At 36.1% G+C, this 21,352-nt stretch overlaps 1 protein-coding gene across 6 annotated transcripts in view; it reads right to left on the bottom strand.

Moving 5' to 3' along the window:
* Nucleotides 1-16,245, bottom strand: part of FXR1 (FMR1 autosomal homolog 1) — a 51,225-nt gene extending 34,980 nt beyond the window's left edge. For 2 of the 6 annotated variants that reach the window (XM_016138021.2, XM_016138022.2), the window contains exons 1-2: nucleotides 16,025-16,243; nucleotides 185-237 (exon numbers count right to left, since the gene is read on the bottom strand). In XM_016138021.2, coding sequence (XP_015993507.2) covers nucleotides 185-237; nucleotides 16,025-16,075 — 104 coding nt within the window. In that variant the 5' untranslated portion in view covers nucleotides 16,076-16,243. Of the gene's footprint in view, nucleotides 1-184; nucleotides 238-16,024 lie in introns of all 6 variants that reach the window. The other 4 variants (XM_016138020.2, XM_016138023.2, XM_016138024.2 and 1 more) reach the window with 4 other exon arrangements.
* Between the last annotated feature and the right edge of the window lie 5,107 nt (nucleotides 16,246-21,352).

Below are 21,352 nucleotides of genomic sequence, written 5' to 3'. Positions count from 1 at the left end.
CGGCAGAAAAACAGGTAACAAGTTATCAAAATTAGAATTAACTAACTGAACTCATAGGATGATCAAACCACTTAAACCCGACCCAAAAGCAAAATCATTTCCCACTATCGACAGAACACCCAAAGCAAAGTTTAGGACTATTTATCTTTAAAATTAACATCCTTATCAATAAAAAGTAACTTACTTGTTCTCAAAAACAACTGTGAGAGAGTCTTCATGAACATCTTTGATAAATCCCTGCAAAAAAACCAAAAACATTAAAAGTGTATCAGCATTCAATTAAACGTTAACTCTAAAAGGCGATATTAAAGATTCGAAGGTAATAGGGGACACTGATAAGAACAGAGCTTGAAATTAGGCAAATGTGGGTTTGATTTCCAGCTCCATCATTTGTAAAACATGACCGTAGAAGTAACTTAATCTCTCTGAACTTCAGTTTCACAGAGTATCATAACCTCACTTTTACACACCTACCTCAGAATTATGAAAAAATAAATACGCATGTCTGAAACATCACAGATATTAGTCAATACTCAACTGAGTGAAGGAGTATTTAGTACTGTGACTAATAGTTCAGGCTCTAGGGTCAGGCTTCCAGGATTCATATTCCAGGTTCTATCACTTACATATTGAGCATAGTTTTAAAACTCTTAATTCAATACAGTATCATACCTCATGGAATTTTGAGAATTAAGTAAAATAATTAATGTTTACCACAGTACTTGGCATGTAGAAAGAACTCAAATTTATTTCAAATATTAGCTGTAAGAATTAAATTATAGCTCATCTTTAATAAAAGGCATGGCATTTTGAATACTAACCTTGCCATTAACTTATTTTCCTACACTATCTCTCCCTCCTTCATTTTAAAAAAATGGGCTATAGTAAGTATATTGCCTCAATACCATTTTGGAATGACTATAGATCCTCAATTTTAATCAGTAGTCATTTTCTAGCCTTGAAATTAATTTGAAATTAGTCTTTTTATACTGTCTTCATTTAATTAATACCACTGAAACAAACCAGGATATATGACATAATCAAAAAAGAGCAAAGGACTCGGGTGTAGAACAACTGTTGTTCAAATCCCTGCTCCACCACTATGTAACTTTGGGCAAGCAGTCCTTCCTTGGCACTTGTATGACTACAACTGACATTAAATGATGTTTTATATTTGTGTTAATCAGAACTGCAAAGTTCCCAATCCTAGTCGAATGCTTACATGCACACTTGGAAACACTAGGTAGCTAGTAAATACTTTCCTAAACATCTTTTATCATACTGATCTCCAAAATCTGCACTAAAAACTACCAAAAATAAACACAAACTCCTGCAGTACCTGATAAAACATAATAGAAAATGAACACATCTGTTCACTTCACCTCCCTCCCAGAAGTCCATTAAGTAACACTAAAGGGATTTTACGACATAAATCCCTAATAAAAGACTACAAAATAGATGGAAGAGGAGTAACACACAAAAAAGCAACTACTACTAATATTTAAATACTACAGCTTAGACATTATTCTAAGCAAATTAGCAAACCAAAGACAATGAAACAAATTCGCAGTGGAAAAACCTTCAAGCAAGATCAGTACTACCAAAGAAAAATCTTTGGAACTTGAGGAGGAAAGGATAACAGATGGGGCTAAAAATAAAATCATTTTATTTTCTTTAGGACGTTTCAATAAAAACATCCTCATGTGAGGCCTAAAACGCAGGATACAGAAGATCCTCGAATAACAAATAATGTTGCCTCTCTATAAAGTTGAGGAGGATTAAAAAAAAAAAAAAATCAATTCCTGTCCAAGGCCACTCCTATGTGGCATTTGCATGTTCTCCCCATGTCTGTGCGGGTTTTCTCTGGGGTACTCCATTTCCTCCCACAACCCAAAGATGTGTCCGTGAAGCAAACTGGCATGTCTCAACTGTCTGACTGGGTGCTGAGTGGGTATATGTGATTGTGCCCTGCCATGGAAGAGTGTCCTGTCCAGAGTTGGTTCCCATGTTGCACCTTGCCTGAGCTGCAGGGATAGGTTCTGGCCCCTGCTCCCCTTGCCCCACACCCCTGAAGCAGGAGACTGGAAAAAACTTATCATTCATTTCTATTAATCTTTCTTAAATGTCTGTATAGCTCATGTATTTCAATGTTTAACATGAGAAGTGTGTTGAGTCATTATTTAGAAATTTGGTGACATTTTTGTGATCAGAAATGTGCTTTAGGAACCGAACTCATTTATATATATCAATTAGCCTACAGTAAAACTAGTTTTATTATAAGTCATTTTGCTTAAAGCTGGTTTCCAAGAACCTACTGATGACATTAAGTGAGAAGGTACTGTACCTTCCTTTCAAAAGTGCTACAGTAGCTCCTTTCTTGCAACTGCAGTGACATTTTTACTCCCCTTTCTCCTCCCATAGCTAAAATTTAAGAGCTGCCACTCTAGTTCAAGCTCTATCTCACCATATAATAATGACTTCCTGGCCTGTTTCTCTATTTCTAGTTCATCCACACATCCACTTTCAGCAATCACTTTTGGTCAGCACTTTCATAGTTATGTTACCAGTACATTTATCTCTATTATACCCTTGCCATTACGAAGGAACATTTCAGAAACTAAGAATTTCCAAATTTATGAATATTAGAGTAAAATATCTTACCTGAGGTCAATCATACTCTCAACTTTCAATAATGTTTTCTAGTCCTTCACGATTTTCAAAATTTGGAATGTTTTGTTAATCCTTTTTATTTCTGTATAATTTATATGGTGGATTAGTTCAAATCAAAACTCTAAAGTCAGTAGGAAATTCTAGCCATCATTATAATAAAAACTTTCTTTTCTAAAAATCAGTGCTTATTCTTCTCCCCACCCCATCCCCACTTTACTTTCACCACATCAGCCATCAGCTTTGTTTGGGTGCACATTTTCTACAACCTTTAAGAAAAATACAGCTCTGGCCATCTACTTATTGCTAATATCCTTCAGGTTTAAGATTAAACGAATTAAGGACTTGACACCAGTTCTTAAAATACGTTTGGACTGTAGTGTAGTGAAAACTCAGAATATAAATTCCAATCTCCGAACCCTAGGTTCTAAGGATAAGGTACTTCTAGTGGCCAGACTTCTATTAAATTGTGTCCATTTTATACAAGACAATATCAATACTTTCCAAGATATTTTTGTACTCTCCAAATCACCAGAATGGCAGGTTCCTTCATATTTGAAACCCAAAATGGCAGGGTTGGGTCTTTCCCAAAATCTTTGAGTAGGGGACATCAAATAACAACGGCTACATTTGTTATTTGGGGAGTTTTATGACTTCAAGTCTCCATAACTCTGTCCTCCTAGTGTTAGTCCAACTTTTAGGGATTTTGTCTTTTACTCATCTGGCCCAGGAACCATATTTCTCACAACAAAATTTTTCATATTTCTTTTTTCTCCTTCCCATACACATAGATGTGAAAGATTCCAAGGCATCTTTATAAAATGGTCTCTTAATTTGTTCACTCATACAGTCTAAATAACCACCAGTAACAAGACAGTGTAACACACTTGAAATATTATCAAAATGTCTTAGAATACGCTCCCTGACAAAATAACGGAGCATAATAATAGTAAAAGCCCAAGAATGCCATAAATTATGTCTAAATTGGGGGTAAGAGAGAGGATAAAGGAAATAGCAGGAATCCCTAAGCAGTGCAAGCACTATTTTAAGAACTGGTAATTAAGCTTAAAATAAAAACTTTTAAAAACAATTCAAAGATTCAGTAATTAATTAGTTGCCTATATAAAAAAAATAAGCAGCTGGAAAAGACAAAAATATTCTACTAACAGCAGCATTCAAAAAATAAAACCCTAGAAATGCCCTCAACAACAAAAAATGTGCAGAACCTATGTGCAGAAATCTCTGAAACTTGACTAATGAAATACAATATTTAGAAAAATGTAAACCACATCACATTCTTAGATAAGAGTTCTTGATATTGTGAATTTTTCAGTATATCCCTAAATTGGATTCCACATTTCTGCTGGGAGGAAAGGGCTACTCTTAATAAAATTACACCGAAGTCTATCTAAAACAAGCATTCAAAAAGGAAAGTTTTGAATGGGGGTAGGGAATAACTAGAATACACTATCCCTTACCAAATAGTAAAAACCTATTTTAAAGCTACAGTAATCATTAAAACAGATTCCGAAAATAAGACTATATCATTTAGGAAATTATAGAGAGATAAATGAATTATTTTAAAACAGTACTGGGACATTTAGATAATTAAGGAAAATGAAAATGGATTTCTTCACCAAAAAAAATTCATGAATGATTCAAGCTTTAAAAAATATTCTAGGTGGAAGCACAAGTAAATTATTTATAAGGCTTCTAATCAAACACACACACACACACACACACACACACACACAAAAGCCACAAAGTTTCATAAACTTATGCTACCTAAAAACTCAAATATGATAAGCAAAACTACCACATACGAGGAAAGGGTGAAACAACACACAATAGAGTTTTTAGTGTTTGGCAATTTTGAGGTGAAAGCTAAATGGCCTATGGAAAGAACAAGGTACACAAAGATAATTACAAAGATATATTTTTGAAGTTACAGAACACTACAGCTGAAAAACACGTGTTTTCAACTTAATTATAGTAGTCATGGGGAGAAAAAAGCCTACTGATTAAACAAGAAACATAGTATGAATATATTTCTGGAATTCAAAGACATACGGCCCAAAAGTTGACTCCTTAGGTATTGAATTTAAAGCCTTATCTTCTGTCTGGAGCTCTTTTCATTATGAATCAGGTGATAAAATGTTTTTGCTAACGTGTAGTTTTAAACCCCGTAAGGTTAAATCTGGTAGCTATACTGATTTGGAATTTATAAACAGAGGAATAAATGGCACCTTTCCTAAAAGCCCATTTAAAGCAAAATTACAGAACAAAACATCAAAATCTAGTTCACAACAGGAAAGGCATCTATCATATCCAAAACATACACTCAAGTTAAAATAAAAATTTTAATGTTTAAAGTACTGATCCATCTATCAGAAGTTTTGCTTAAGCTATTGCTTATAATATCTATAAAGACACATGAATTCCTTAGAAAATATTCCCACTAAATTCATTAAAAACATATTGTCCTAGCCTAGAAAATTTCCTTTGACTGCAAAGTATCATTTCAAATTCACCTATTATTTTATATTTTTCAAAAATCCACCAATGACTTCCTACAACTGCAATTTCATTAGAAGTCTAAGTTTACATTCCTTATAAAGGGGAAACAGAAACTTAAAAATCTTAATACTCAGCAAACTGCTAACAGAAACCAGACAGCCTGAAACTTCAACTAAAGTAAGGTTTGGAATGGAAAGACTAGATCCAAAGCCATGAGATTTATATCCTAAAGGGGTAACTCTTAAATTTCAAAATCCCTCTTAGAAGAGTTTGCTGGTTGCCAATAAACTGAGCAAGAAACAGTACTCTTTTCCTACGTGGAGGGTAGGTTTTAAAGACTCTATCAAATCTCAAGTGGAAAAAGCAAGGGTTCCATCAAGAATCAAACCTCTGGTTCACATTTATTCTCTAAGCAAGCAAAAAATTCTCACACTCACATTATGCCTCCTTCAAACTTGATCAAGTATTCCTATATAATTTAAGATGCACTCTACTCTTAATATTTCTATCAATTCTGAATGTCTTTGTCAGGATCACTAGCACAAAATTTAGAGATTTTATTTTTCCATTTATTTGGCGTAACAGTGAAATAACTAGTTTTTTTTTCCTTTTTATAGGAAAACTTTGTTTTTCCTCTTCACAAAAGTGATGCATGCTTGCTGTCAAAAGAAATAACATTTTTGATACCTTCTCCAATGTGTTAAAATATTACAGCTGAAAGCTTAATTGCTGAAGCAAACTTGTGATTAAATACTGCAGTCTAAAAATAAACTGATCTGAATTCTTTCTATATAAAAAGTATTCAACTCGAGTTTGTCCATCCTATAGGGCCTATCCTCTGACTGGGTTACGTTTCCATTTTCCCCAATTACATCAGGAAGAGTGTGCTACTGAGGATAAATGTGATTACAAAAAGAACCAACGAGAAAGATTAAGTTAAAAGCATTTATGTAAAATTCACCTCAAGTTTTTGCTTTTCGAGATCTGCCACAATGGATCTGATTACCACTTGTTGCCCTTTGATCAATTATCAGTTTATTTTCTGATTCATTCTCTGGCCCCAGCCTACCTTCCCAGCCCATCAATTCTAACTTAACTCTAAAAATCAAGATGCTTCTTATAACTGATGGCATCTCAGAACAGCTAAAACCATATGGCACCCAGGATATAAACATCACTGTTTAAGCATACTCAAACTTGGTTTGCTTGCAATTTTCTGTGACGCATAACTGTAATCCCTGAATATTTATTTTATTCAGCAAATCAATGAAGGATCATTTTAGGAAGGACTGCGGTTTCGCACCAGGAGGTTGTTCTGTTGACACTTTCTGATAAAATCAAAACACACCACCATCAAAATTTGCAGAGTGGGTGAAAATTCTTGGAAGAAAATCCTGGAGATAACAGAGGAGAGCTCTTTTAAAAATATGCTTAAAACATCCAAGATAGTGTGAGAAAAAACACAATCATCTGAATTTGAAGATGTCTTAACCAATTTAAATTGTTGCTTTAAATTTAAATGCTTGTATTTTCCATTTTGTGTCCAAGTGTTTAAAGATGATCTTTCAGTAAGTATGTAACAAGAATCCTAAAAGAAAACTACCACTCATAGATTAACTGGCAACTTTTCTTCTTAGTGACTCTTACAACTGATACCATTTTCGATACAATGAAATTGTATGGATCTTCCACTAACATCCCAAATCTATGGAAAAATAACCTACTCCATGAAAGCTAAACCCAACTGAAATTATAGAGACATCTCCACCTTTGGCTTACTTTCGTACCTCAAACCAACATGACAACAGTCAGAATTACCTGTTGTCCTACTGTGCATTCTAACACATGACCCAATTTACAGAATTAAAGAGAAAACTGAAAACAGAAAAGAGTATGCCTTAAACAAGGTTCTAAAAAGAATACAGCCCAATCATTAAGACATTTTGTGTAATGAATTAACTTCTCTAGAATGCATCTAGAATGGTACTAGCTAAGCACCATACTTGAGACATTGTGAAAAAAACTGTATTCTATAATTCATGACATACTCTATTAGGTTGAATAAACTACCTTAAGGGACTCATAGATTCAAGTGATAATCACGACCTAAGCAAATATATATATATAGATATATATTCATTCTAGATCTGCAAACTGCAGAAGCTGAAGCTTCGTAAACTAAACTAAGGTATTCTCAGGAATTCAAAGGTGCGCCAGAAGTACTGAAAGCTACTCTTCGCCTCCCAAAAATACCATGGTAAGTCTTCCTGAAACATTTGTGTTTGGTAATTTAAACAATTTATAATAAAACATGTTACGTTTCTGAACAATGTATACAGCTAACATATAAAAAGAATGCCTTATTAGAGAAAGAGAAAAAAATCTCATTTACTGAAGACACCATGGTATAGCGGCATTTCAGTATTAAGATTGATCTCAGATCCACTACCGTGTGGTAGGTAAAACAAGAGACAGCCCAGGGCAGTAAGGTAAGGAAAATAAAACTCCTAAAGGCTTCATTTGCCCAAAAGCAAGACACAATGTTCCCCTTCAGGAATTCTATGGTCTTCCTACAACACCCCAGAGACTTTCTGGAGCAATTCTCAGGAAGTTCTATCAACCCTGAATGGGACCCAGCGTTCCTGGATGCTGGACATCCTCCTCCCATCCCAATCCTAGAAGTGAGGAAAATTTGGCTAAAGAAAGCAAGTACCTAATACCCCCAAATGCCAAAAGGAACAAACCGACAACACCTTTAAAACAGAGGATTATTATTTAATACAATGGTGCTAGCACAACTGCCTATGAGTATTAAAAAAATAAATCTTGATGTAATGAATATAAATGAATAAAACACTACAAGAAAATTTAAGAAATTATATGTATCATCTGAACACAGGCTGCCTTAACCAAGGTTGGAAACCCTGAAGCCTTAACAGGGAAAAAAATAGTTCAGTACATAAAAAAATAAAATGTTTCTATGGTGAGGAATATTGAAAAGTCAACAGATAATAGATGTGGAGGCACTCACAATAAATGACTTTCGAGATCTCAAAAAGTGACAAAGGACCTCCCAATAGGAAAATGAGCCAACAACAGGCAATTTATGAGAAAGTAAATCCAAATGGCCAACAAACATTAAAATTCAAAGTGGGGACACCTTTACAAATCAAAGTTCCAATGAGATAACCCTTTATATCCAACTGACAAGATTATAAAACCCATTTCTGGCAAGGATGTAAAGATATTCATCAATGAAAAAATAGGAAGTGTTAAGTCTTTTAGAAAGTAATCTGCTAACATTTATTAGAGTTAAAAAAAAAATAAAGTTCTCTTCCACCAACAATCTATACCACTCTTTCAAACATATCCAACGAACTGAGAACAAAATGTCTATTAACTGTGGAATGGCTGGATTTCACAGTAATTCCTATCGTGACATATTACGCAACCATTGAAAAACTAAGAACATTCCAAGTGAAAATAGCCAAGATGCAGATTATCTTATTTTTATAAAGCAGTATGGGAAAAAACCTACATATTTATCTGAATGTGTATCTATGCACCATTCTGAGTATGCATACTTGGCAATAAATGAGTTTACCTAAATGTGGGAAAAAGAGATCAAGGGGTAAAGGGAAGCAAGTTTGCATAAATGTTTTTTAAATAGTTGAGATAGAGCTTAAACACTGCCAGCCAGCACTCTTCCATACAGCACATATAAAGATCACCACTCGCCACATCTTTTAATTTGTCCATCTCTGAGAATCACAAATCTACATTCTAAGTAATGAACTTGTTTGATGTTTATGACACTCTAAAAGATCTTGAGTTGTAATTTGATTCCAATAACAAGCACATTTAAGACAGCTACTGCAATCAAAAAAATGTCTTAACTTTAAATACTTTGTGACGTTCTACATAACTAAATCTACCAAAAATTATTTTAAGTCAATGAACATGTGTTCTATAAATAGTCTGCAAATTTGCTAATAACCTTATACATTAAAGAAATTATTGCATCATTATGGAATAAGTTCTATTAAGGAAAGTTATTCAAGGCAAACTTTCAGCATTCATTAGCATATAACTGTTTTGAATAAAAGAAAATGAGGATATGGGAATTTCATAAGAATTCATATATATCGACTAATGTTTGCATACTACTAATGTTCCTGGCTTGTTAATTACACAAGTTTAGGGTCTCGAACAGTTCTCCTTGAAATGGGATGTAATGATTTCAAATGGCCATTTAAAACTACTGTGACCTTCCTGAGTCGAAGTTCCCTACTGTTCTCTTTCCACATGCATAAAGTTCTGTGACAATATTTCAACTTGACCAGAATACATAGCCCTAAAAAAAAAATCAAGTTGTTTGCATCAAAATCAAAAATGATGTAGTTTTGTATACATGCAGTTATACTAAGATTAACAATAAATCAAGAAGTGTCCAATAGCCAAGAATGACTGATTCATTTGTTCATTATGTACTGAAGGCCTACTATGTACAAAGTATAGGCATCAAGTCACTAGAAAACTTAAAACTTGAAAATAACCCAAAAAACTACAAAAGTAAAAAGTTATAAAATGGGAAGTAAAGTTTTAATGATTCATTATCCTGAAGAAATCTTGACAGGAGAAGGCATGTTCCTTTGCAAACGGTAATTGTAAACTCCATCAGTTATTACTAGGAAACTTCTACTCATCCCCCCAAGAAAGCTAAGCAAAAAATGCTGAGGACAGTGTTAAAGACAAGTTAAAACAACTAATATTTAACTGAGATTTAATGTTGCTTTAATTTTGCCATGGCTTTTAGCCTCTTCAACATAAGGACAAATAAAGGGATTGTTATACTTGTAAGTATATATATATATATGTTTAGATGAACAAAGCATTGCTTTTGTTTGGTATGCTTTTATGAAGAGTTGGTCCAAGAAAATTAACTACCAAAACAGTGTTTCTTAACTATTTGTTAAACATATGCCAAAGAACCTTCAAAAGCCATTTAATACTCAAAAATACTACCTGGCAGGGGAAATACAGTCAAAATACTGCAATAACTATGTATGGTGTCAGATGGGCGATTACTTATGGGGGTGACCACTTTGTAAGGTAGTAATCACTATGTTATACACGTGAAACTAAAAATATTGTAAAACTGTAATTGAAAAATAAATGTGAAAGAAAAAGTCCTGGCATGCTCAAAAAAAAAAAAAAAAGAAAGGCTACATAGCAAGATTACCAAGAAGTGCCACATCATAAGAAAATGTGAAGACAGTTTCATATATACACGTGCATAAAGTATTTCTAGTTATTTCCCAAATACCTTACATGATCAATGCAAAGCTAACAACTGAGAATGATATAAATGCATAGTATGGGTAATTATACTCAGCATAAATTATATTTTGAGCCACATATCTAGTTCTAAAATTTCTGGTAGACATATTAAAGTAAGCGGGAGAAAAAAAGGGTAGAATTTTAATAATTTTACTTAATCCAATCTATCCATGATACTATTTCAACATGTAATCAATATTTTTAAATCATGTATTCTTTTTTTTCCTACTAAGTCTTTCAAGCCCAGTATGCATTTTATAATGAACGCACATCTCAACTCAGACTAGCTCATTTCAGCCCTATGGCTAGTGACTACCGCTATGGAAAGAGTAGATTTTATAAAGTGAAGACATGATTCAAATTACTTCTCCACGAATCCTCCCAATTCAGTCCTCCTGACTTCCATGGTTTAATTACTAGTAATCAATAATTAATAATAATTGATAAGCCATGTATTTATATTTCAAAAAACACACTATAATGATTAAAGATCAAGCGCTCTGGAGTCTGAAAGATCAGAGATGAAATACTGAAACAGCCTTTTATTTTACAAACCTAGATTACTCAACCTCACTTTCCTCAATTGATGGTAACACTATCTCCCCATCATCGTGATTGAGGACTAAATGAAATAAATTCATGTAAAGTACCTGCACAGTCTGATAGGCTGGATGCTATATACTGGATGTTACTATTGTTAGAGCCAGATGGGATCTTAGTGAACTAACAGAACCTAGCAGATTCCACCAGCTGATAAATCGTTAAAACTGTCTCATACTGTAAATAAAAACTCTAAGGTGTCTCAACTAGCCAATACAAGAATGGAGGTACAGTTTTGGAAGGTACAGTTTTCTTCCCACTACAAACAAACAACAAAAAAAGCAAGTCCGCTACATCCTTAACATTGTGGTAGAGAACTGAATTCTTAAGTTATTATCCAGTCAAGTGTCTGCCCCATCTTTCTAACTAAAATGTAAGCTCTCTATCATAAAATTTCCTTTGAAGAACCTCTAATACTATGCTAACCTAGGCAACTGGAAATGTGTAAATGAGAGGTAAATCTCACTTCGGCTACAGTATATTCTTGTCCAAGGTAATCATCAGCAGTTTCCTAATATGAAAATTAGTGATAAAACCACTTACACCTCATGGAGTCCTTGAGAGAACAAAATCAAGAAATACATGTATGAGAGTCACGGAATAGCTAGTAAACAAGCAGTCATAGAAAACTATTCTCTCACAGAAAGCACACAAATATACAATGATGTAAAAAATATAAAGGTGCATTAAAGTAAAAATATGGAAAAATGTGTTTTTTGTAAGTCTACAAAAGCCAAGACCTTGACAGCATATCTCCAGGTAGATAAGATTATTTAATTTTTCAGATTTTTCATAATTATGTACTGTTCTTGTAATACAAAGACAAATTACAGGAAAAGTAACTTTGTTAATTGTTAAAGTGGCCTTTTCATTTAGTTAAATCTTAGTTTTCACATTTTTACAAAAGTTTCATTTTAAAATATACAACTAAATTATCTTTACCTGTAACTGTATGTTTTTAACTGTCCCTAATATTTTTAAGACAGCCACCATCTTTTCCTCAATTACTAATTTCCACAAAGAAATCAAATGACTCAATACTAACTGAAAAGTAAGTACACCCTGAGACTCCAACTCCATAAGTCATCATCATGGGTGATAATAGAGCGGCATTAATCTAATTACTCTCAAATTTCATTCTAATATTAAATTAAGCTAAAGTAACAAGGAAATTTTGGAAATATTGTATTTTAAATTTTGTTTGATAGTCAATTACAGCCAAAAAAAATCACATAGATCTAAAGTTAATTCTATCTTCTATAGAAAAGGCCTAATACTTCATCTGACCAATTTACAGATTACACATTTCCTTGGAACACCATGGAAACTTCTCTAAATGAGCCAGAAATTGAGTGACTTACTTTCAACATGCATTTAAAATTACATTCTACCCATGGCTATGCAAACTGCAACGTTATTACAAAGCTTAATATCATACACAGTTAAAAAGCATCTTAATGACACCAAATGGGTCCAAGGTTTTTGGGGGAGGATAATAAAAATGTTCTAAGACTGTGGTAATGGTTACACAACTCTAAATACTCTAAACAATCATAGAATGTAAATTCTATCTCACAGTTTAAAAGAAAGCTATCTTACATGGCTAGTAGTATAAATGCTAAAATGCCATGCTCCAGGCAGAAAAGGCCATAAAAACAAATATTTATACAAAAATTATAACCCCTATTAAATGCTTAATTAACATATCTCCAATTCATTTCAATCCATAGTTATAAGGCTGCAAACAGGAACACATCAAATTTTTATCTCTTTAACAACTACAGATCCACTGTTAAATTGGAAAAAAAAAGAAAGATGCAGAACGTGCTATCATTTGTGTAAATATTTTCGAGGAAAAAAAAGACTACCTAATTTAAGGTCAAATCTTTAGCTTTTCACCAGTTCCAATTAATTCGTAGAATGAAGTTTCAGTTCCACTAGGAAATCTTTAATCAAACTCTACAGAGCACCGCCTCAAGGCATGATACTATCTAATCCCATGACTCTGAAATTCTTCACTAGCAACTCATATTTACAGCCAAAAGCATGTGTCTGTGTATTATGGGGGAAAAGGGAGAAGAGGGAGAGGAAAATCAGAATCACCTGTACACTGAAAACACAACTGAAAGAAAAAATATACCAAAATGTTAACAGCTGTTATCGAGGCAATTTCTGATAGTTTCCAAAATTCCGTCAGTAACCAAGTACTATTCAAATTAAAAAACTTAAAACAAGGTATACGATTCTACATACAGGACATTCTTAAAAATGTAAAATTATGGGGACAAAAAACACTCTAAGGTCTGGGAGTGAGGAGACTGACTACTAAGGGGCAGGAGGAAAATTCCGGGGATAATGGCACACCATTCTTCATCGTGTTGGTGGTGGTTACACAACTGTTAGCATTTATCAAAGCTCATTTAATTGTCCATCAAAAGGTTAATGTTACTATATGAAAATCTCAAGTCACATAGCTAAAATTAAATTGCTTGTGCAGTAAGCCAATTTTTTTTCCAAATGAGAAGTTTCATGGGATAAAAAATATTGGGGACCACTAAACTATTTGAAAGTTCTCATTTTACACAAAAGAAAATTTGAACCGGGAAGACCTGTTTAGGGTCCATTGCTAAAAGTAATGGTACACTAAAGTACAGACCTAGAATTCCCACTTAACTTCAAACCTGGGATTCCTCCATTTCACCATTATTCCAGAGTTCTTAAAACCAGTTTCCACAAAGAACATGTATTAGCGGATTATAGGAGGATATAACATTCCAAACGTTCAAATGCAATTATTCTAATACACACAAAGGTGGCTAGGGATTCTTCCCAACCTTTGTCAAAGAATCACCTTACTCTGTTAAGTAACAATGAGTAATGGAATCAAAATCTAAGTTAAAACCAGGCAGATTTTAAAGTATGGATAGAGATCAATAAATGTATGGATAGAGATCAACAGAGTTCTGAAATGGAAACATTAGATTTACTGTGATTTGACTTAAAAAAAAAAATACTGAGAAACCAAAGATTATAAACAGTCTTTACTAATCTTTCAATAATCTTAAATAATGAAATTTTATTAAAGGTAAATGAAGAACATCTTGTAGAACAATTAACATAAAGTACATAGCTAAAAAGAAACGGTATTCCATCTACCACCCACATGCTGCAAAATATTTAAGACAAAATAATGCTTTTCTAATTTTCAATGTGACCAAAAAAAAAAAAAAAAAAAAAATGCATGCCTCCATTACACAAGAAGTGTAAAGCCAAACAGTGTTGATACAAAAGCGATGAACTTTATTTACCCCTTGTTAGGAAAAGTATGGCAAGCCCATCTTTTGTACGTTGTGTCTGCAGTCGTTCACAGAAGACAACCACTAGGTTTCATTAAGAACAAAAGTAAATAAAATACCTACTCGAATTTTACTTAGGGTATTTGACACCACGTTTTAAACGTAATACTGCCAATGGAGTCACCCATTTAGACACCTATCCACAAACCACGGTTTTCACTTTGTTGACCACCTAAGATTTAAACTTGTATAAAGCTTAAGGAGATCCTTTTTAGATGCCAACTGATTTCCTACTATGCTATTATTACCACGTGACAATTAAAATTCACACAGCTAATCCGTAAACTAGTAAACTAATCAGAAAATAGAAAATTACGACCTCCAAATAAATTAACATCCCGTGGGATAAAAGGTCCGCTGAAATGAAACCCAGTGAGAATACATTCTGCATACGCACAATACTCCTGTATTAGAAGAAGGCCCCTTCATAAAAATAGCCAGGACTCAAAACATTTGAGATGCTGGCTTAGTGAGATTGACTGACAGACAACAGCTGGGGAGATTTTGTATTGATCTTGTAACATCCTGGCATACTTAGGGAGAAAGAATCGGAAGAAGAGACCGTGACAATGGGCAAAACAAAGCTGCAAGGATTTCATTTTCAGTTATGTGACCCCCTACACTGGAAGCCCCTACTAAATTCCTGTACTCTCTAATTCCTCTTCCGTTTTTCAGCCCCAATCCCACAGTAATGAATCAATCTCCTTCCTCCCGATGGAAACAAAAAAACCTCGTGGCGAAAAAGAAAACAAAAATCGACACCTTCTTCCAAAAACAATGGATAACTAATATAAAGAAACAGTCACCTCCTTTCGGTCTCCCTAATCCATTTCACATTTTAAATCTTACTTTAAAGCCTAGAACTCTCGCCTTTTCTTCCGTAATAGAGGGGCTCAGGCGCCGCCCAATTTCCCAGGCCGCAAAGACTTTAACCCGCCACATTTCAAGGTTTTCTAGTTTATCTTCTGTCCTTATCCTCAATCCAGCACCCGCTTCTTCTTCAGACACTAAAGTTTATTACCCCAAAACGCTATTACGAAGGTGAATTCCTAGGATTCCGCGACGCCCCCCCTCCCACCACCACCAAGGTAGTGGGGAGGGGTCGAAGCTGCGGGCCGAGGCGCTCCCGCTCGGCCCAGTCCGAGGGGCGGGGGAGCGGCTATGACCACACAATCCCACCACCTCCTTTCACGACTCCCCCACCTCCGGGCGCTCAGGCCTGCTCCCAGGGAGCTCCTCGCTGCCCAGTAGCAACTCGGCTTCTCCTCACCGGCCCGCCAAGGACCGCACTAGCATCCAAGGAGAGGTTTATAAGTAGGAAAATACAAGAAGTATCCGACGTGTTGTTCCAAAACATAACGGAGCCCGGGCCCCCGAGACCGTTAAACCGCGGGTAGAGGGGGGAGAAGCGAGGAACTCGGCGGCCTCGGGCTTTGGCCTAGCCGCCCAATTCGATCCCAAACCTCACACTCCGTGACCACCAGCCCTCTCTCAAACCTGCCCCAACCCCTAGAAGACCCCACAAGCAGCAAAAGGGTTAGTACCTTGTAGAAAGCCCCGTTGGAGCCGCGAACCTCCACCGTCAGCTCCGCCATGTTGGAACCGCAAAGGCCGCTGGGAAGAGATTCTAGAAACTTTCCAACCAGAGGGGAGGAGGGGGAGGGGCATGAAGGAGGCGGGGGAGGGGCGGGGAAACCCGAGCAGGAACTGGTATCCCCCGCCCCGCACCCTTAGGGTCTCCACGCGCAGCTCCGACTCTCCCAGTGGGATCCCTCCGCTCCTTACATCACTCGCCCTGGGCTCCGCCCGCCGCCGCCGACGCCTAGCTTGCCTCCCGAAACAATCGCGGGAGCTTTGCTGACCCGCCCCTACGTCCCCGCCCCACCCATCCCCCGGCTCCTGCAGCTTGCCAGCTCCGGCCGGTCGGTGTCTCCAGCTGCCCCGGAGTGAACTGCCTGGATGCTGCCCGCCCCACGAATGTGCATTCCAGCACTGTTGGACATCCTGCCCTTAAACTTCTTGAAGTGCTGGTATCCCTAGAGTAGCTTCCTCTACTCTTTGGGGGCTTCACCTGCCCACTGACGCAACATTTTGAGGGAATAACGGAGCCTAAAAATGAAGATACCAAGTGCTCCAAGTTCTTTCGCCTAGCTTTTTTTAATTGGTGGCCTTTTTGACTCAGTTTCCACATTTCCGCGCGTCCTTACACAGCTCAGCTGAAAGTTCACACCTGTTAGCACTTAAGCCGTTTAAAACTATTTTCATTTCAACTTAGCTGTGTTCATGGTCTACAGCAGAATTTAGGTGAATACTCCTTGTTAGAAGTAGCCAGGGAAAGTTTTAATTGAGCAGGAGACCACGTTTTCCCTGGCTGCGATGCTTGTGAACTTCCACAAATAGGTTCAAAGCAGAATAAATTTATATGGCTTGTCTGCTAGACCCTACATCAATACCGTAAGCATTATGATAGAGATACTTTGAATATTTTAATAATAAAGCTCTTTCCCAAAGCAAAACCAAGTGTGTGTGTGTGTGTGTGTGTGTGTGTGTGTGTGTTATGTTACCATTGTGACAGAAAAACTACAAAAGGGGATGCTTTGCTGGCACTAAATGCTCAAGGAAATGCCCACTGGCGCAGCCTTTTTTTGAGAAAGGTTGGGGGAAGCAGATCCTAAAAAATATGTATATAGCATTTGATCAGCACTTTTACATCTCCAAAAGCTCCAAAAGGTAATGGTGGCCTCAAAAGTGTTCAATATTGTATTGCTGTGTACAGTGTTCTTTTAAAAATGTTGATCATGGTAAGTGTTATGCCCCGACTCGTATATCCACAAACCACCAAGAAGCCGACACCGATGCAAGAGCAAGAGGGAGTTTATTTCAGACTTGAGTCTGGACCGCAGTCCGCACACCAATGCAGCAGTTAGTAGGAGGCGGTCCCGAACATGGGGCTTCAGGGGTATTTGAAGTGAAAAATGGTAAGCATGGGGAGCGATGTCTTGGCGTTACAGGATTGGTACAATGAGCTTGTCTCTTAGCAGGATTGGCTGGGTGATGGCGCCAAGGAACAAGGCGGGGAATTTGGAGAGTTACTTTCCATAGTTGCTCTGATTGGCTGAGTCTAGGGTGGGGTGATCGTCTTGCTATCTGCAGCTTTTCGGGGAACTGGCCTGTGCTTAAGATGGAGTCTTATACCTAAGATGGAGTCACTTTGGTTGTTCAGTGAGGAAAGCTAAATACCCATCGATGAATAATAGCCGCCATTTAATAAAGGCTACATTTGTCCAACACTTTATATATGTCTTCCTATTAAGCTCCTTCAGAATTATAATGCCCTAGTTTGCTTTTGTCCCCCAATAGCCTTATTGATATATAATTAACGACCATACAATTCATTCATTTAAACGGTACAATTCATTCATTTAAATGGTACAATTCAGTAGTAGAGATTTGTGCAATCAATTTTAGAACAGTTTCATCACTCCCAAAAGAACCCCTGTACCTTTTGGCAGTCATTTCCCATTTCATACAAACCCTCCAGGCCCTAAAACAGCGGTCTGCAATCTTTCCGGCACTAGAGCCTGGTGCTCCTATGAGAATCTAATGCTTTATAATCTGAGATGGAGCTGAAGTGATGATACTAGCACTGGGGAACAGCGGTAAGTACATATGAAGCTTTGCCTGCTGGCCTGACACTCACCTCCTGCTGTGCAGCCCAGTTCCTAACAGGCTACGGAACCAGTACTGATCCCTGGCCCAGGGGTTGGGGATCCCTGCCTACACAACCATTAATTTCATTTCTGTCTCTATAGATTTGCCTAGTCTAGAATTACACAGTACGTGGTCTTTTATTCTTTCTGTTAGCATAATGTCAAATTTCATCCATGTTGTGGCAAGTATCACTACTCATTCCTTTTTATTGTCGAATATATCAGCATATGGATACACTATTTATTTATTCATTCATCCCACAATAGACATTTGGGTCATGATCGGCGGAGGAGACGAAAATGAGGGTGAGATTGAGCCAAAGCGAAGTATAAAACAGGCTTTATTAGGATCTGCAGGCGAGGTTCTCTGGTCCCGAGGAAAGGGGCCAGAGAAGTCGCACGTGTCTGGGGTATAGGCGTGGTTTTTAAAGGTTTTGGCCCAGGATGTCAGTGGGGTTACAGGGTGGGGACTTTTCTGTTTGGCTGATCCCGCCGCCTGGGAAGCCTCTCCTGTAACTTTGGTCGTGAAGCGTCAGCCATCTTAGGTATTGAGCCACCTTCCCGCTGGCATAATGGCGCCCATGAGCAACAAAACAGGTCATTTCTACTTTTTTGGCTATTAAGAATAATGCTGCTATGAAGAACGCTGTACAAGTTATTGTATTGGCAGATGTTTTTATTTCTCTTGGGTATATATCTAGAATCGGAATTGTTGGCTCATTTATGTTGGCTCATGAACTACTCCATGTTTAACATCTTGAGGGATTTCCAGACTCTTTTCCAAAGTAGCTGCACCATTTGCATTCCAACCAGCAACGTATGAGGGTCCTAGTTTTGCATTATGGGGAGCGAGTGAGCGCTTGCGCGCATGTGCTCACACTCGTGCACCCATGCTTGCGCGCTCTCTCTCTCTCTCTCTCTCTCTCTCTCTCTCTCTCTCTCTCTCTCTCTCTCCCCCACCCCCTGCTTTGGTTTTCAGTGTATTGTTTTGTTTCTCAATGTGAGTGACTTTGGGTAGGACTGCTGAAGTTCCATCTGGACACAGGCCAAAGTATTCTGTATTATCTGAACTTTGAGGAGTGAAGATTGGTCCTCTTCAGATCTTGCATGCTAAAAACATTTTAATTTGGACCCTCCTCCAGTTCCCACTAACACTTTACTACTCCTGCTAGGTAGACCTTGTGTCCAGTAAGAAATTGAAATTTATAGCAATCAAGCATTTGTCTAAGATCACGTAATTTCTAAGTAGCAAAACCAGGATTTAAGTCCTCCCTTTTCCATATCCATAGCCCACATCAATGACCCTGTTAGCTGCCCTATGTTATATTCATGACAGAATATTACACAAACTTCAAAATTTTGATGTAGATTTATTTTTACTTACATCATCTTGAACAGATGTGCATTATTAAAAGGAAAAGAAATTCAATTATAGCTCAATAAAACTGGGGAAAAAATAAAAATTAAAAATTTTTAAAGGAAAAGTCATAAAACAACATGTATAATCAGATTTGAAACATTTTTTGCGTATGTTTGTAGATAGATAAATCAATAGTCTAGAAGTTAATAATGTATATTTCAGAAGGTGGACTTATGGTCGATATAAATGTCTATATTTTTGCACTGTCTGAATGAATGTTTTGAAATGAGCATATCACTTGATTCTCAGAAATAAAAGTATTTTCATTTTTAAAACAATCTACCATGGAATATTTTACAGCCATTAGAGATGACGTTTTAGAAGGGTATATATTGACATAAGAAAATGCCCATGTTAACTATAAAAAGAAGACTGTCAAATACTGTTTATGGAATCAATTTTGTACAAATAAAATGTACACATGTATTTCCCAAAATGTATTGTAAAAATTTTTCCCGAAGTGCTAACAGTGGTTATGTTATCTTAAGGCAGTGGCATTATGAATGATTATTTTTCTTTGTTTTCTATGTTTTGCAAGTTTTCTGCATTGAAAAGGAAAACTATTTCTAATTTTAGAAAATTATAAATTAAATAGGAAAATATTCTTTAAATATAGAATTTAAACACATAACGAAGCCTTATATACACAGTTACTAGAACACTAAGAACTTAAGATTTTCATCATTTCTGTGCCACTACATTTAGTTCGAGTCATCTTAATGAAATATGATACAGAAACATGCTATCAACATTTTAAATCTCTTCAAATCAATGCATTTAAAATCAATTTTAATTTCACTAAAGTAAAACTCTAGGCATATTTCTTTCTTAAAAAGCAAAGATCTAGAAAGTCTAAAATAACTTATAGTGCTTCAGCCAACAGTTTCCAATACAAATTATGCCCTATTTTATAACTAGCTAATGAAAAACTCAAGTCATATTTAAAATATTTCAACTGTTGTTCCATAGGCATCTCTGAGTTTTTTATCACAAAAAAAAATCAGACATTGAGTATGAGACTATTTAAAAAATTACATTAAACTCAACTAATGTGTTCAGTTGTCTTGATATTGTAGAGTCCCTTGATTTATTTCTTATAATATAGGCAACCCAGGGTAAAGGAAGAAAGGAACCATACTGGTTTTCTTTTACAAGTGAGAAACTGAGCCTCATTCCTCCCTAGGCTCTAACCTAATGTAAAGTTGAACTCAGTGCAAAAAAGACCAGATCATATACCCAACTGAAGAATAATAAATAGAGTTGAGAGCATGGGCTCTAAATATGGATCACCCATTTCAAGTCCAGCGTTGTTTGTTATTTTCTAGTTTGGAATATGTATGAGCGAGAAAGAAGTTTTTATGAATGTTAACTTACAGAGATTTTAGGGTTGTTTAATATAGCAGTTAGCAAAAAATGTATATCCCTACTACTTACACCAAAATAAATTTTGGTTGTAACAAAGATTTAAGTGTAAAAATAATCATGAAAATACTGCAAGTAAATATGGGTAAATTTTAAACTATTGTTTGTTTCTACCATAACAAAATGCCCAGAAGCCAAAGGGAAAGACTTGTAAATTTAAATACATAAACATTTAAAACTTCTCAATGAAACAAAAAAATTACTGTGAAGTCTAATGATAGCCTGGAGGAAAAAAAAATGACTAGATTTCTTACTAAACAACGATCTCTTTCGAATTGTATGGAAACACAAATAATCCCACAGAAAGTGAACAGTTGACA

Source organism: Rousettus aegyptiacus, unplaced genomic scaffold (assembly GCF_014176215.1).
Source record: "Rousettus aegyptiacus isolate mRouAeg1 unplaced genomic scaffold, mRouAeg1.p scaffold_m13_p_4, whole genome shotgun sequence".
Lineage (NCBI taxonomy): Eukaryota > Metazoa > Chordata > Mammalia > Chiroptera > Pteropodidae > Rousettus > Rousettus aegyptiacus.
The sequence above is the reverse complement of the archived record's forward strand: the minus strand, read 5'-3'. Positions and strand labels throughout refer to the sequence as shown.